This window comes from Puma concolor, chromosome A1 (genome assembly GCF_028749965.1).
Source record: "Puma concolor isolate L17-30 chromosome A1, mPumCon1.1.hap2, whole genome shotgun sequence".
In the NCBI taxonomy this organism is placed as follows: Eukaryota; Metazoa; Chordata; class Mammalia; order Carnivora; family Felidae; genus Puma; species Puma concolor.
In genome coordinates, this window is record NC_141667.1 from 67,279,299 (window position 1) to 67,293,805 (window position 14,507).

The window sequence follows — 14,507 nt, forward strand, 5'->3', positions numbered from 1 at the left end:
CCCCACACCTACCTCTTGAAGTACTCCACCTCCCGGTCAGTCTCATCCATCTCCACCCCATCCATGTCCTTGGGCAGGAACACATCGTCTAGGAAGACACAGCCAGGAGGGCTTAGTGTCCACGGCCAGGCCTCTGGGGTCATGCTCTTAGGGCAGCACTGCCCACACGCAAGGATTACCCTCCACCCTCTGGCCTGGCTGGGGTGGGGGTGGGGGGTCAGCCACTCAATTCCTGGTGCACTCACCCAAGGAGGCGGCTGTCTTCTCCTGCTTGTTGCGGCTCCGGCGGCTGCGACCCTTGCCCTGTGGCAAGCTCTGTGGCCTTGCTGGGCCTGGGGGCTGCACAGACTCCTGCTCCAGAGGCCGTGCTTTGGCCTCACCTGGCCAGTTTCGCCAGGAGCTGCCCTTCTCGTCAGCTTTGGGGCCGGCAGCCCAGCCTGGTCCTGGCTGACTCCCCCGGCTCCCTTCTCCAGCCTCAGCACAGCTGCCCACTTTGGGAGGCTCTGTGGCCTTGCCTGGCTGCTTGGTGCTGGGGATCTGGCCCTTGGCATTGGGAACCTCGAGGCTGGCAGGGGACCGTGGGGCTGGGCTTGCCTCGATCTTCTTGGCCTGACTGCCCTGTCTCTTGCCCTTCCGCGGCTTCCCAGCTGAGACCACAGGCTCGGGCAGCTCCTGCTTGCAACTGGGAACCTCCTTTGGGCCTGGCTCCTCAGGGCTAGGGTTGCCTGGCTTGGGTGTCTTGACCCAGATCACCCGGGACAAGTTGGGCACGGCGTTGAGTCTCCTCACTAGCCCATTCTCAGGGATGATACCAGGAGGGGGCCCCCTCACCTCTGTCCATGGTGGGTGGGAGCCTCTCATTTCTGTCCATGGTGGGGCTGGCTCACCTGGAACTCGTAACGTGTGGTTCTGAGAGGAGCCCAAAGTCAAAGGGGACAGGTCAAGATTAATGTCAGGCCGTTGCTCTGAGGAACCATTGAGGTTTGAGGGGGATAGGCTCTGGGGCTCTGGCTCAGCAGCACCCTCCTTAGAGAATCCATTGCTGTCCATGTTGAGCTCACATACACTGAAGCTGGCACGGATAGAGTCCTTGACAGTGTTCTTGATCTCTTGCAGACGGCTGCTCAGGAAGCTATTTACTCGATCCAGCTCCTGGTCAGGCCACTCCAAGAGCCTCTCCCTGGCAGGCCTTGGCTCCCGGCTTCCAGAAACACTACGATTCACCTGCTTTAGAGCTTCTGCTGCCAAGTGGGCCTTCTCCTTTTCCTGCCAACATAAGACGCAATTTCAGCGGAGGCCAGGCAGCTACCAGGCACAGTGTGACACCTGACACATCAGCCTGGGGCCCGCCTTTGCGGCTAACTGGCTAGAGACAGGGTGTTGCCATCCTGGCCTGCTCACCCACCCTGTGGGAGTGAGGATGAAATGCAATCAGACAGGTGCATGTCCTGGGGATGGAGACAGACCCACAAAGGATAGGCTTTTTATAGCTTGTTCATCCAGAGCCCTGGTGTCGTAGGGCCTACAGACACTAGGACTCAAAGGGATAGGAATGCAGCTAATTGTACCTTGCCTTCCAGGCTTGAGCTTAAGCAGTTCAATCACTTGCTGAGTCTCCGTGGACTCATCTGCAAAAGGGGGGAACAATAATTCTGGAGTGAAGACAAAACTGGGGATGCATGTGAGGCAGATGGCTGCTACAGAAGCATTCTCTCCAATTCTGGTGGTAGGGGAAAAAAGCTGTGGTATCATGGGGGGGGGGGGGGAAGGGCTTTAAGAAGATGGGCTGTGAGACCACCATGGCCACCATGGTAGTAGGTCAGACTGCTCTGGATGGCAGGAATGTGTGTATGGGCACTATGGAAGAGGGCGAAGTTCCCATACGAAGGCCACTCACCACTCAGCTGCCTCCAGTAATCAAGGCCATGCCTGAAATGTGCCTGATGGCATACAGTGGCAGCCACATGGGGCCCCACAACAAGATGTAAAAGCAGCCCCTCTACCTATGTAAGAACTTGGGGGCTGGACTGTTAGTGTCAACAGATCTCGTTCTGGAGAGTAAAAATGAGAGTCTTTGGGCTCTGAGTCACCCCATTCCTTTGCTCAACCTCAAGTGACCAGCAGGACAACAGGCCTTTAGAGGGAGATGGGAGACAGATGTCAAAAGCCCACGGGAAGGAGGTGATGGTGGTGCTGGGCCAGGGGCTAGATGACTTCCACATTTCACGTATTTCTAGCTGATGTGGGAATGGAGGGGAGAAACAGGAAAACGAAACTGGGGAGAGAAAAGAGGGCTTGCGACCACTTCAGAGTCAACTTAAAGAGTGTGACTCTGTGCCCCAGCAAGCATCCATCTGTTTTAAATATGGCTCTGCAACTGACTAGCGCCACAACTGTGGGACCTTGGACAAATCACTTACTCTCTCTGAATCTTATTGTCCCCCTTTGTAAATTCGGTAGAAAAACTACCTACCTATTCCTCATGGTGTTGCTAGGAGGACATCTGAGGGGGCATGTGTCCCTTTCCCTGGGTGCTGACAAGGCTGTGCCTTGGCACCATGGTGCTCATGTGAGGAAGCAGCTCAGTCTGGAGCAGTGTTTCCAGCCATGTGCCCTGAAGTTTAAGGCCATGAGGATGGACAAAGGAATGGAAGGCCTTTCAAATCACTCCTCCCCTGCACCAGCCAACTTTTTCTGTTAGGAATGGAAGTTCTATGGAGGATTTCAAATCTGAAAACGAGTTAGAGGGAGTGATGTGGGACCACGTATGGCTTGGTAGTGAGAGGAGGACAGAGCACAGAACACTAACTTTCTGTTACATGCCATGAGCCTGACCCTTCCCGCATGTCATCTCGTTTCACCCTCACAATGGCCCCTGGCAAACATTATCCTCAATTTGCAGATGAGGACATGTGACTTTGGAACGAATAAGGAACTGGCCCAAGGTTACATAGCTAGAAAGTGGCAGAGTTGGGACAGCACATCCAGGTGTGATCTGCAGTTCCTATGGCTTTCAATCCTGTTTGACAATCACTTCTTGACCATCAACTAGGAGGCACTGGGCTGGGCTCTGGGCAATTTAACTATGCATGAGAACTCTGCTGAGGGAGGCAGACATGCAAACAGGCTGTTTAATGCTGAGTAACAGGGAAGAAAGTACTATCGATACTCTGGGAACCCAGACCAGGCCATCAGAGGTGCTTTCCACAGAGGAGGCAGTATCTCCCTGGGCACTGGAGGGTGACTGGGATCGTCCTGGACAGAGACTAGCACTTTCTAGGCAGGAGGAGGAGCAAGTGCAAAGACTGGGAAATGGGCACACACAATCTTTAGGGAATGCAAACATTCATAGGGAGAGCTGGAGCCCCAATTTCTTTTAGGAGAGTGGTAGGGAGTGGTGAGCAGGAAGGCCAGAGGGGAGAGACTGAGAAAGAAAGCTGGCAAGCTAAGCAAGGACTGGATCCTTAAGAGCCCTGCAGGCCATGCTCAAGTCTGGGTTTGATCCCAAGGGCAATGTTCGGCCACTGAAGGCTTTTTAAGTAGTAGTAGTAGTACAGTGGAGAGAGAAGTGGATGGTCTGAGCTATTTGGGAGGTAGTGTGGCTGGGATTTGGTGGCAGGTGGGGAGAGAATGAGAGGAGTTACAAGAACAACACTGACAACCACTGGTGCTGCTGCAGCAGCTTCCCTGACCACACGTTTTGTCGAACCTTTCTGTGCATCACTCGATTTCATTCTCGCAACCATCTGAGTTAGGTTCTATTGTTATTCTCATTTTGTGGATGAAGAAACTGAGGCTTAGAGATGAAGTGATTTGCCCAAGGTCATCCAGCAAGTGTGGCAGAGCCAGGTTCCAAACTGAGGTCCGATTCCAAGGCCCGCTGCTCTCAATCACCATGATGCGTTCCTCCCAGAATGGCATCCTGGGTTCTGGTTCAGGCAACTGGGTAGATGGTGGTGGTGCCATTAACTAGACAGACAACGAAGAAGTAAAAGCAGGCCTCTTTGGAGAAAGATAACAAGCTCAGTTTTGGATGTGCTCAGTTTGAGTACTGGTATGACATTTGTGAGGAGGTGCCCAGTAGCAGCAGATATCAGTGTGAAGGGCAGGGAGGAAACAGGTGGACATAACGAACCAGGGACAACACTATCTAGATGGCTTCTCTTTCTCAGAAAGATATCCTTTAGGGGGAGGGTCAGAGAGAGGAAGAGGAGTCCACAAAGGAGACAGAAGAGAGATCAGAGAAGGTGAGAAATCTGGAGAACACGGCATTCCCATTGTCCTTTCCCTGTCACCGCCTGGCTGAAGACAGGGCCGAAGAAAGCAATATTTGAAAAGGACAACCAATACAAAATGTGAGATGCTGCCTAGCTGACAAAGAAGGTGGGCCAGGAGAGTGTGATTTGGCAACAAAGTTGTCACTGGTGGCTTGGGGGATAGTTTGTGAAGACAGTGCAAAGACAGTGAATGCAGATAACATTTTTCAAGAAATTTGCCAGGAAAGAGAAAGAGGTGAGGTGGGTGGGGGGGGGGGGGGGGGAGGGAGAGGGAGGGAGGGAGGCTGTACCCTCAAGGCACAATTTGCTTTCAAAAGAGAGAATACTGGGCATAGTGAAACACTGGGAGACAGCCCAGAGGAGAGACCAAAGCCAGAGCAGGAAGCTGAGGTTAGACTGAGGAGGCAGGAAAGGACTGTAAGGCCTTAGGCAGGAGAAGGGGTAAACTCTTCCCTCATGACAACAAGTCTGCAGGTGGAGTGGTAAGATGCTGAGAGAGTGCCTGTCTGCTGGCTTTTTTCCCTTGCTGAAACAGGAAGTGAGGTCATCTAACCAAAAGAAAGGCTGGGTGGGGAAAGCCTGGAGGTTTGAGAAGAATCTGGAGGTCTGACAAAGAAGCTGTGGTAGACAGAAATGATGAAGAGCGTAGATCAGGGAGCTATGCCTGTTGGGCAATGTGAGGGTTCAAGCAAGCAGGAGACCAAGGGGCTTTGGTGCCACAGACAGATCTGATCTAGAGCTTTCCTTGAATTACAAAAGGGGAGAGGCAGGTAGGGGTCAAACCCAGGGCTGCGATTTTTCTGAGTGGGTGTAATGTAAGGGCAACAGGGCAAGAAATTGAGAGTATTGGTAAGACAGTGAGTCAATGATGGTCAGGGGATCTCTATGGCCTGGGTAGTGGAGGAAGGGGCAGGTGACAGCCTTTAATGGACGAATAGGAGTGGCTGAAAGGTTGCAGATGACAGAGCCAGGGTCAGTTTCAAAGGAGTAGGGGTTAGTACATGAGGGACAGACAGTCATGGGTCTGCAAATGATATAAGGGAGCAGAAAGACACTTAGCTTTATTGGTCTCCTGAGGTGGGAGAGAATGAGCAGTCTCCACTGGACGGCTCCCAGGGGAAGCTGTGTTTGTGATGGACAGCCAGACTGTGGTTAAGTCTGAGGGAGAGGAAGGACACTGGAGAGGAGGCTGATGTATAAACAGATAATGACCATGACTCCCTATCACATGACCTTGCAACTGCCTGGTGCTATGTTGTATTCTGGCCTCTAGACTGGGCTGGGCAGACAGTAGCTGTGCAGCAAGTTTCTGAATGAGTGAATAGAGGGTGATAAATGGCAGCCAAGGGAGACATGCAAGGTAGAGTGGCAGTACAGTAGCAGGAGTTACCTGAAGTCTGAGCTTGGAAGGAAGTTGTTGGAAGGAAAAGGAGGGGAGAAAAGAGACTGTTACTGGCGTTACCAGCAAAGGGGTAGGGATGTATGAGCACAGATTTACGGAAAGCACGCAGGCCTACGAACTTCAAGGTGTGCTCGCTGGGACCTAACTGGAAACCACTGCCTTAAGCGGCTAGGGAAGGCTAAAGAGACTGATGTTGCCCACTAGACACTTCTGGCCAGGCAGCACTGGATGGGAGAAAGAAAGTGCTGACCATTTTCTGAAGGCAGCAGTGGAACCTCTTGGCTCACTACTTCAGGCTGCAGGGAAAGGGTCCTGGTTTGTCCTTTGGGCTGGAAAAAGATGTAGAACTGCTGCTTTCCAGAGCACCAGGGCCGTTTGACCACCCAGGACCTGGAGCAAGCTGGTTGTCAAACCCAACTCTTCGGCTGCTGGGCTCCCGAGTGTGGCACTGTGCAGACACAGCTGGGGGTGGGCAGGTGAAGAGGTAATGAGGCAGAAGGGGACGGGCCGTCAAGCCCTGGGGCTCGCCTGGGAGCAGGGCTGCCCAGAAATAGCTCACTGGGTTCTCTCCTCAGCCCTCTGAGGAGCTCACCCAGCCCATGGCTGGGTCCTTCCCATGGCTTCAATTACACCTCCAAGCTGGAAACTCCCAGTCCCACACCTCCATCTCCACTTGGAGGTGGCAATTCTCCTGAGAATCTCCAAGTCAACGTGCCCCAACTGAATTTCCTGTCTTCTTCCAATCTCATCCTCGTTCAGTGAATGGAGGGCACACCATCCTGTCAGTCATCCAAGCAAACACCCGGGAGAAATCCTGACTCCTTCATCTCTGTTCTACAATCAGATTACCAAAGCTGGTCATGTCTGCTTCCCTTGCTCTAGCCCCAGCATCATTCAGCTCTCCCCTGGCCCTCGATATTCCTTCCTGGAGTGTCAACCCTCCAGGCTACCTTCCATATTGCCACACAGTCACAGTGGAATAAAGATCTGACCTAGCGCATCCTTTGATAAAAGTCCTGCAGGAACTCCCCTCAGCTACAGGATCAAGTCAAAGCTCTTTAGCAGGGCCTATGAGGCCCTTTCTCACCTTTACTAGCTGTCCTGCCTCTGCTCTATTTGAGCTCTGGTTACACCAAACTGCTGTGGATGTGCTATGCCTGCTGCCAGAACTCTCCTAAGGAATCTGAACTCACTCCCTACAACTCAGCTTTCAAGTCAGCCTCTTGGTAAGCCATTTCCAGCGTGCCCAGGCAAGATGGGGGGAGGGGGTTCCCTTATCCCAGTGCTTGACACATGCTAATGTGCTCGTCCAGTTTTGTGTCAGTCTCTCCACTGGACCGAGCTTCTCCAGGGAGACAACTTAACTGCGTCATGCTTTGGCTCCCAGTATTTGTAGAAGTGTTTGCTGAATGAATACATGACTGACTGACTGAAGCAATTCTTGTGCTTTGAGGAATCCAGCAGTTTCTGAGGCCAGGACTCGTCTTTTCTCCAATCATTGGCCCCAGGCTCCCTGACCCTTATGCCTCCCAAACTCATACAGACCTTCCCATAGCAGTGAGCTGTGCTAAGGCTTCTGGCAGCCAGCACTGTTTGTGCCCCTGAAGTCTTGGGGGATTGGGGCAAGGGATTCCTTAGGGAGGAGAGGTGGTACAGCTAGGCTCCCCCCCACACCCACCTTCTTTTTCAGCTTGTGCCGGGCCCGCTTGGCGGCCCTGGCGCTGTTGGGGACTTTGGGCTCCGTGCTGTTGATGAATTCCAGCAGCTCATCCACATCTCGGTGGTCCACGGCGGGCTCCCCAGGGATCCCGCCCAGGGTGCCCCCCTTCACGGGCAGCTCCTCTTTCCGCCTGGTCAGCCTCGAGCGGAGCTTCTCTCGGATCTCTGTATAATTCCGACTCGTCGGGGCAGCGGGTGGCTGGGGGAGGGGGAGGTGCTGACGTTACACACCCTGGGCCGGGGAAGCCCGGAGCACTCCCACCCGCTGGCACCGAACATGTGGTGAGAAGCGAGACAACTGTTCTTTCTACCACAGCCACAAAGGCCAAGTGGCTTCAGCCTCGGCCAGGCCCAGAGCTAAGGCAGCGGTGGGCGGAGGGAGTGGGAGGTATGCAACAGCATTGTGAGCCCACTGACTTGGGAGCCAGGAAAGCAGGTTTGAGCCCGGGCTTTGTCACTCGGAAGCTGTATGACCTTGGGCAGGTCACTTAGTCTTTGTGTGCCTCGATTTTGTCATCTTTGAAATGAGAATAATAACCCCTAGCTCAAAAGTAACTAACAATGTGATTACTTTCATTTCTTCTGTCCTCAACTGCTCTCCCCTAGCCGGCGGCCCTTTGCTCTGCACTTTCAGACTTCTGAACTGTTTTCGCTCTCTGTACAGACAGCACATACTCTGCCCTGAACCTTCTTCCTGGTGCCGCCTGTGCTTACGGCCTATCCCTCGCAGTCTCTCACACTTGGAGGACTGAGAGCCTTTGCTTCCACTCTGCCTTCATCACGCACAAGTGTTGTTCACTTCTCTGTGATTACACACATATACATACTCATCAGAAACATAGCTTTCTCTCTACCATTTCCTTTCCTTTTGCCTACGGAAAAAAAGTCAATCTTAAGGAGAAACCAGGAAAAGAGCAAAGGGAGCAAAGTGTTGAAAAATCCCTACCTCACAAATGTGCTGTAAGGGTTAAATGAGTGGACACAGGCTGCGAGAACTCAGAAGGTTCCAGTGTGGTTATAATCCCCCTGAGCAAGGGGAACTCTGGGGAGAGTAGGGTGCTCCTTTGGCTCACCTTAACTGGCCCTCAGCCCTCTCTGGCCTGGGCAGGCTCACTCACCGCATTGTGGCCGAAGAACTCACAGTAGCAGCAGTCACAGAACTTTCCATCTCTCTGGTGAGTGGAGGATGAGGTGCAGGAGCTGCGCTCTGAGCTGCTGTCCTCTTCCTCACCCAGGCCCTCATCTGCCTCGCAGGGCTGGGGAAGCTGGCAGGCCAGGCCACTGTGTGTAAACTTGTGCCCTTTACACCCAGGGTCTCTGCTGATGGGGGAGAAAGATAAGCCCACAGATGAGGGAGGGCATGGAAGGAGCAGGCTGCAGCAGGAGCCCGGGGAAGCATTCTCACCATTGCCATCCCAACTACCCTTCATGTGCCTCATCCCACAAAGGCCGAAGCAGTCATATTGTTATCAGTGCCTCTCACAAAAACAGGGCCATCACCCTGTGGGCTGTGAGCTGATGGCTCTCCTGAAGCATCCAAAGGAGGTCAACAGGGTCAATTTCCTTTTACCCTTTAGGTCCTTAGACCAAATCTGCACCAGTGAGTGGAGCTGTCTTAGCTGTGGGGTCTTAAATCTGGGAAAGTCAATGTGCCTTGTGGGCCAGACTCTAAGAGCTACTGTACTGTTTGGGACAGGTACTATATTTAGCATATTCTAAGCATCTCCCAGGTCCTGCAAAATAGATGTTGCAGTGGAGGTAACTTGCAGTGGAGGTAACTAAGGGAGGTAACTAAGGGTCAGAGTGCTTAACTGCTTTGCCCAAGGAGAGGCTAGGGCTCAGCCTGTGCCTGCCTGTGTGCAAAGCTCATGCTCTCCCACTGTACTGCTCTGTCTCTGGACTTCAGGAAGCACTGGGGGCATCACGTAACATAGACTATTTTTCCAGGATAAGAAAAAGACACTGGCCCACAAAGTCCCAAAACTGGAGCCAGAAGAACAAGAGCCCTGGCCTGGCCATCAGAAGCTGGAATGCCCTAGGGCTGGGGACATGGGGTGAGGCTGGGATGGTGGGAGCCAGGAGAAAGGGCAGGGCAAGGAGCAGTGAGAAGGCTTGGCTCCCAGGGCAGTCTGTTGTGCAAGGGGTAGAAAAGGAGGGGCAGGAACCATTATCAGTGGTGCTCAGAGAAGCTTAATCCAAAATGACCATTCTTCACCTACATTAGCAAAATTAAAATAACCCATGCTCCTGAGAATATGAAGAAGTTAGCACCCTAATATTGGTGGTTACATAAATTTGGAGAGACTTTTGGAAAGCAACTTTTCAATATGTATTTGGAACCCTTCTCAAAAAAGACCTTCTGACATCTTTTAAACGGAGAACTTTTTTCATTCTGAGGGACCTTTTCCAAGGAGAAAACCCCAAAAGAGGGAAACAGCTTTAGGCAAAGACATCTTTAGAGACATTATTTACAATGTTAAAATACTGGAATGATTTAAATCATTAGCAACTAGAGAACAGGGAAGTGCACTATGGAGAATATTCTCCACCCTTCAGCTGAGACCCAGAAGACCACATAGGAACCACACAATGAATGCTATGTGAAAGAGGACAACAAAAAACTGTGAACTGTATAGACACCACCACCACTGTGTGGGTAAGACCCGTAGGGAAAACTGCTAAAAGTGGTGGCATTGGGGTGGTGGGATTTTAGAATGAGAAAATTCAAATGCATAATAAACACAGCTCTGATTTCTAATACAAAAATACGTACCTTTCTCCTCCACAAAGAATTTTATCTTTCACATACATGTTAATATAAACTTCTTCAGTACTTAGAATTACTTTAGGGAATCCTTAAGGCCATAATTCCTGACTCAAACACAGATTTGGGTACAAGAATGTTTATTACAGCCTTGTTTTTAATGGTTAAAAACTAGAAATACTCAAATGTCCAGGAATAGGGGAATGATAAAATAATTTATGAATTATGCTACTGCTATGCAAGAAGACATTTTGAGACCACTGGAAACTTTTCTGAAGAATTTTAACTGGGGAAATGATCTATAATGTTAAAAAAAATAACTACACAAAAATATATAAACAGAGACCTAATTTATATACAGAGACGTCAGGAAGAAAATATACCAGTGTTAAAGGTTTATCTTTAGGTTTTGAGGAAATTTTTTCTTCGTTAGACACCCTGAACTTTTCCAAGTTTTTAAAAGACAACAGTTACTTCTTTTAGGATTGTAAAGATGATACAAAAGACATAGAATCTATCATTCAATTTCTACCCCAAAGGTATGCTCTGTAAAGTCTCTCAGAACTCAAAGTCGAAGTTAGCAGGGAGTATACCCTTTGTGCCACTCACTTACCTGTGAGTGCTAGGGAGCTGCTGAGAGCTGGGAGGTGGGAGGAGAGGCCCGCTGCAGTGCCCGCCGCAGTGCCCACTACAGGGGTGGCTGCACCCTGAGAATGGTGGAGGCATCTTCAGGAGCGGCATGCTGGTGGAGGGCAGGTGGGGAGTCTGACATGCCCCTGGGGTGTGTGGGGCGGCAGCAGCGGCAACAGGGCATTCTGAAGCTTGGGCAGGGAAAGGCGCTGCCGGGGTAGCAGGTGGCAGGTGTGGATGGGGTGGTGAGCCAAAGGACCCGGGGTGAGATGGGATCGGCGACGCGGGCTGGGGGTGGTGGCCAGTGGGGCTGTTAGGTGGAGCAGTGAGGTCTGAGTGCCGGTGGTGCTCCGAGAGAGAGAAAACCTCACCTGTGGACGGATGGGGAAGAAAGGGGTCAGAGTGAGAGCCAAGACCCTGGGAAGGAAAGCCCAAGGGCTCACTGCTACAACATCCTGCTTACTATGACCAGAGGGAACCTGTCTGGGGATAGCCTCTCAGCACAGCGGACCCTGTGAGCTTTTGGGAAAGTCTAACAGTGCCTCGGACTGGAGAGTTTTTCCTTGCAGGCAGCAACTTGGGTAGACAGGCTCAAGGAGCCCAGACCTGAGAGAGAAGGCACCAGGAATGCCCGCCCCACAGAAGGTCCTAGCACCTCTGCTGTGGCACAAACAGGGGATATGTGTTCTGTCTCTCGGGGCCTCTCTAGGATTGCTTGTTCATAGGTATTCCTCAGGCCCAGGGAAGGGTCTACAGAAGCCAGTGGAGCAGCAGGCCAAAGCTCTGCCTCTGGGCCATGAGGACTGAGGCAGCCAGGGTGTACCAGACTCTCAGGTGGCTCTAGATTTCAGAGAAGTGGGAAAAGGCTTTGAGGATTCACTTTCACTTATGCATTAAAATAAGTGGAATTCTACTCATCTCTCACAATTCTGGGAGCAGCACCCCTCTAGAGAACTCAGGCCCTTAATTTAGTTATTATTATCTTTTATGTTAATTCCAGTATGATTAACATATGGTGTTACACCAGTTTCAGGCCCTCAATTTAGTAGCAGACAATAATTAGTATTTATATCATACCTCAATAACCCAAGACCTTTTCTTTGGGTCTCTAAGGGTTATCTCAGGATCTAAAGAAGGCTTATATATCTGTGAAGTTGGCTAATAATCCTGGCAGCTTGCACCAACTTCTTGTTGATAGAAGTGCAGTGCTTTTATATCTGTTCTTTAGGTGGAGAAAAAGAGGTCTGGGAAGACAAAAGCACTCAGGACCTCTGTGCTGCTGCAGGGGTCAGGTATTAGGTGACTGTAGTCCTAATTCCCTAAGGATACTCCCACACTCCACTTTCTGTTCAGCCAGTGTTCACCATGCCCCCTCCTGAATCTGATGGGAAAGCTATCGCAGCCAACGACAGTTATTTTTCAACTTCAGGGTTGTGGGGAAAGGGGTGCCACGGAGACAGTCAAGGGCTAGGTACCCCCTGCTTCCATTAGAACAGCTCCTTTTACTTCTTTTAATAACTGGCCTCCTGATTTGTTTAATAAAGTGGACAGGAAAATAGCTCTCTACATTTATGTGGCCTGGCTCTCTCCCGAGCTTGGAGACTCACCAGGGATGGTAGGAGGACTCCCGAGTGAGCTACCCGGCACGGCCCCACTGGAGTGCGGAGAGTTCCAGAGGCCCGAGAGCTTATGTGCTGACAGGAAGGAGCTGGGATCCCAGTCCCCTGAGTTCCCATGGCAGGAGGAGGAGGACGAGGACGATGAAGAGGAGGACGAAGAGGAATGAGAGTCACCCCCACAAGACTGTGATTTGCAGGATGTGTGTGACAAGGAGATCTGGAGAAGGGGGAAGAAAAAAGCTCATGGTAAAACAGCATACATCAGAGCTGACCCTCTGTGGCCTTAGCTTACCCAGGAGCACCTCCTCCTCCAGGTCCTGTGCCATGGTCAAAGCCCAAGTCCCACAACCCCGGGTGAAAGGGCCAACGTGGATCAGGCCTTTGTTGGGAGAGGCCGAGGTGCTCCCGATAAAGTGAAGTGTGTGGATACTGGTGACAGAGACTCTGGTAGGGATACAGACTGCCTGTCAACTGTGGGCCTTTGGGGAGTCCTGATAGCTGCCAAGGAAAGGAAGGGACTTTAAGTCAAAAGTCCTGAAACGGACATAACCCTGGGGAAAAGAAAGGGGCTGGAGGGGAATGAATGAGAAATGAGGCAAGTCTGACTGCTGTGATTCAGGAGATGCCAGTTAGATGGCTCTTGGCATCTTGGAGGCCTTCTAACTGAGGCACATGGTAGATCCTCAAACCAGCCTTTGCTCTCTGTATCATACTGGTTGGCTTTCAAGCTGCCACAGAGCTGAAGGCAGCACGGTGACATGGAAGGGGCAGGATCTCCATCGACCAGTACCTACAAGCTGGCCCTCACACTGCAGAGACCCTCCTCAGGGGCAAGGGGGCTCCCTGAAGCCTCTCTGTTCTTGCCCCAATTGTGAACCCAACCCGCAGCCCCTAAGTGCTCGGGCACAGGGTCTGCTGGAGAGCACCTGAGAGAACAGGGAAGGAACAGCTCAACAGCCTGATCTCTCTGGGCAGGCAGCCCTCCTGCATTCAGGGACCCCTCCTCAGCTGTTACCTACCGCCACTGCATGTTCTCGACCTGTCTGCCTTTCATCTTCCTCCATGCTCTTTCGGCAACTCTGGCAGACCCATAGAGGCATCTCGCCTAGGAGATTCTTGACGAGCTTTGGCATGAAGTCAGGGGGCAGCTTCTCACCCTGCAACACCAGTCCATTTTGGGAAGGGCCTTCTTCCCAGCCTTTGCGTTCCCGATGACATAGTAGGCAGCAAGTCTGCACAGACTGGGTGGATGTGGGGGGAACCTGTCCAATAGACAGAAACAGGGTTTCCCAGGAGGGGAAAGGTTTTGCTTAGAAATAATATCAACAAAACTAATACCTTCACTTATTATGTGCCAGGCACTGGGTTAGGCACTTTATTAGGCACTACATAATTTTAGTCCTAGTGATAGCTCTGCAGACTAAGTGTTATTTCCATTTTTTTTTTTTTTTTTTAAAGATGAAGAAACAATTTCAAGAAGTTAAGTAAGTTGCTCAAGGTCTTAGAGCCAGTGAATGGCTGAATTAGCAGTTGAGTCCCAGTGAGGTTGACTTCAAAGCTCATGCTCCAATGCCCTGATGTCTCCAAATCTTGAAGATTAAAGGAAGGTCCTCTTCCTTCTCTGGTATGTCTGGGAGAGCCCTCCATTCTTAGGCTGTCTGTGTAGTCCATAGACCAATTCCCATCTGGGGGTGGGGGATGCTCTCAGTTAATGCTGAGTTTGGGAGAATGTCAGGGTTTCCTGAAAGCTGCACAATTCCATTAGGATCACAGCAGAATTTTGGAGGCGGGGTTTTGCACAGCTAGTCAGAAAGCATTAATTCAATAAAAAACTGAGTTGGAGAAAAGGTAAGGCAGACCCTGACGTTCTGAGAGGTAGTGAGGTATGGTGAAAAGAATCTGGGCTTTGTGGGTCAGACTGACACACATTCTAATGCCTCCCCGCTGAGCACACATTAGCTGGGTGACCTTGAGCAAGTTATTCAACTTCCCGAGCTCTGATTTCCTACCTACCTTGCAGAGTTGTTGTGAGACTCAGTGTATAAACAGGGAAAGTGCCTAGCCCTGTGCATGCTCAAAGCATAGACCCAATATAC

At 51.3% G+C, this 14,507-nt stretch overlaps 1 protein-coding gene across 20 annotated transcripts in view; it reads right to left on the reverse strand.

Moving 5' to 3' along the window:
- FAM193B (family with sequence similarity 193 member B) overlaps positions 1-14,507 on the reverse strand; it is a 31,480-nt gene that overhangs the window by 3,383 nt on the left and 13,590 nt on the right. For 17 of the 20 annotated variants that reach the window (XM_086680316.1, XM_086681265.1, XM_086681187.1 and 14 more), the window contains 7 exons: positions 13,431-13,673; positions 12,400-12,628; positions 10,776-11,163; positions 8,517-8,718; positions 7,358-7,597; positions 246-1,266; positions 13-88 (listed from right to left, as the gene is read on the reverse strand). In XM_086680316.1, coding sequence (XP_086536442.1) covers positions 13-88; positions 246-1,266; positions 7,358-7,597; positions 8,517-8,718; positions 10,776-11,163; positions 12,400-12,628; positions 13,431-13,673 — 2,399 coding nt within the window. The remainder of the gene's footprint in view (positions 1-12; positions 89-245; positions 1,267-7,357; positions 7,598-8,516; positions 8,719-10,775; positions 11,164-12,399; positions 12,629-13,430; positions 13,674-14,507) is intronic. The other 3 variants (XM_086680432.1, XM_025924813.2, XM_086680516.1) reach the window with 3 other exon arrangements.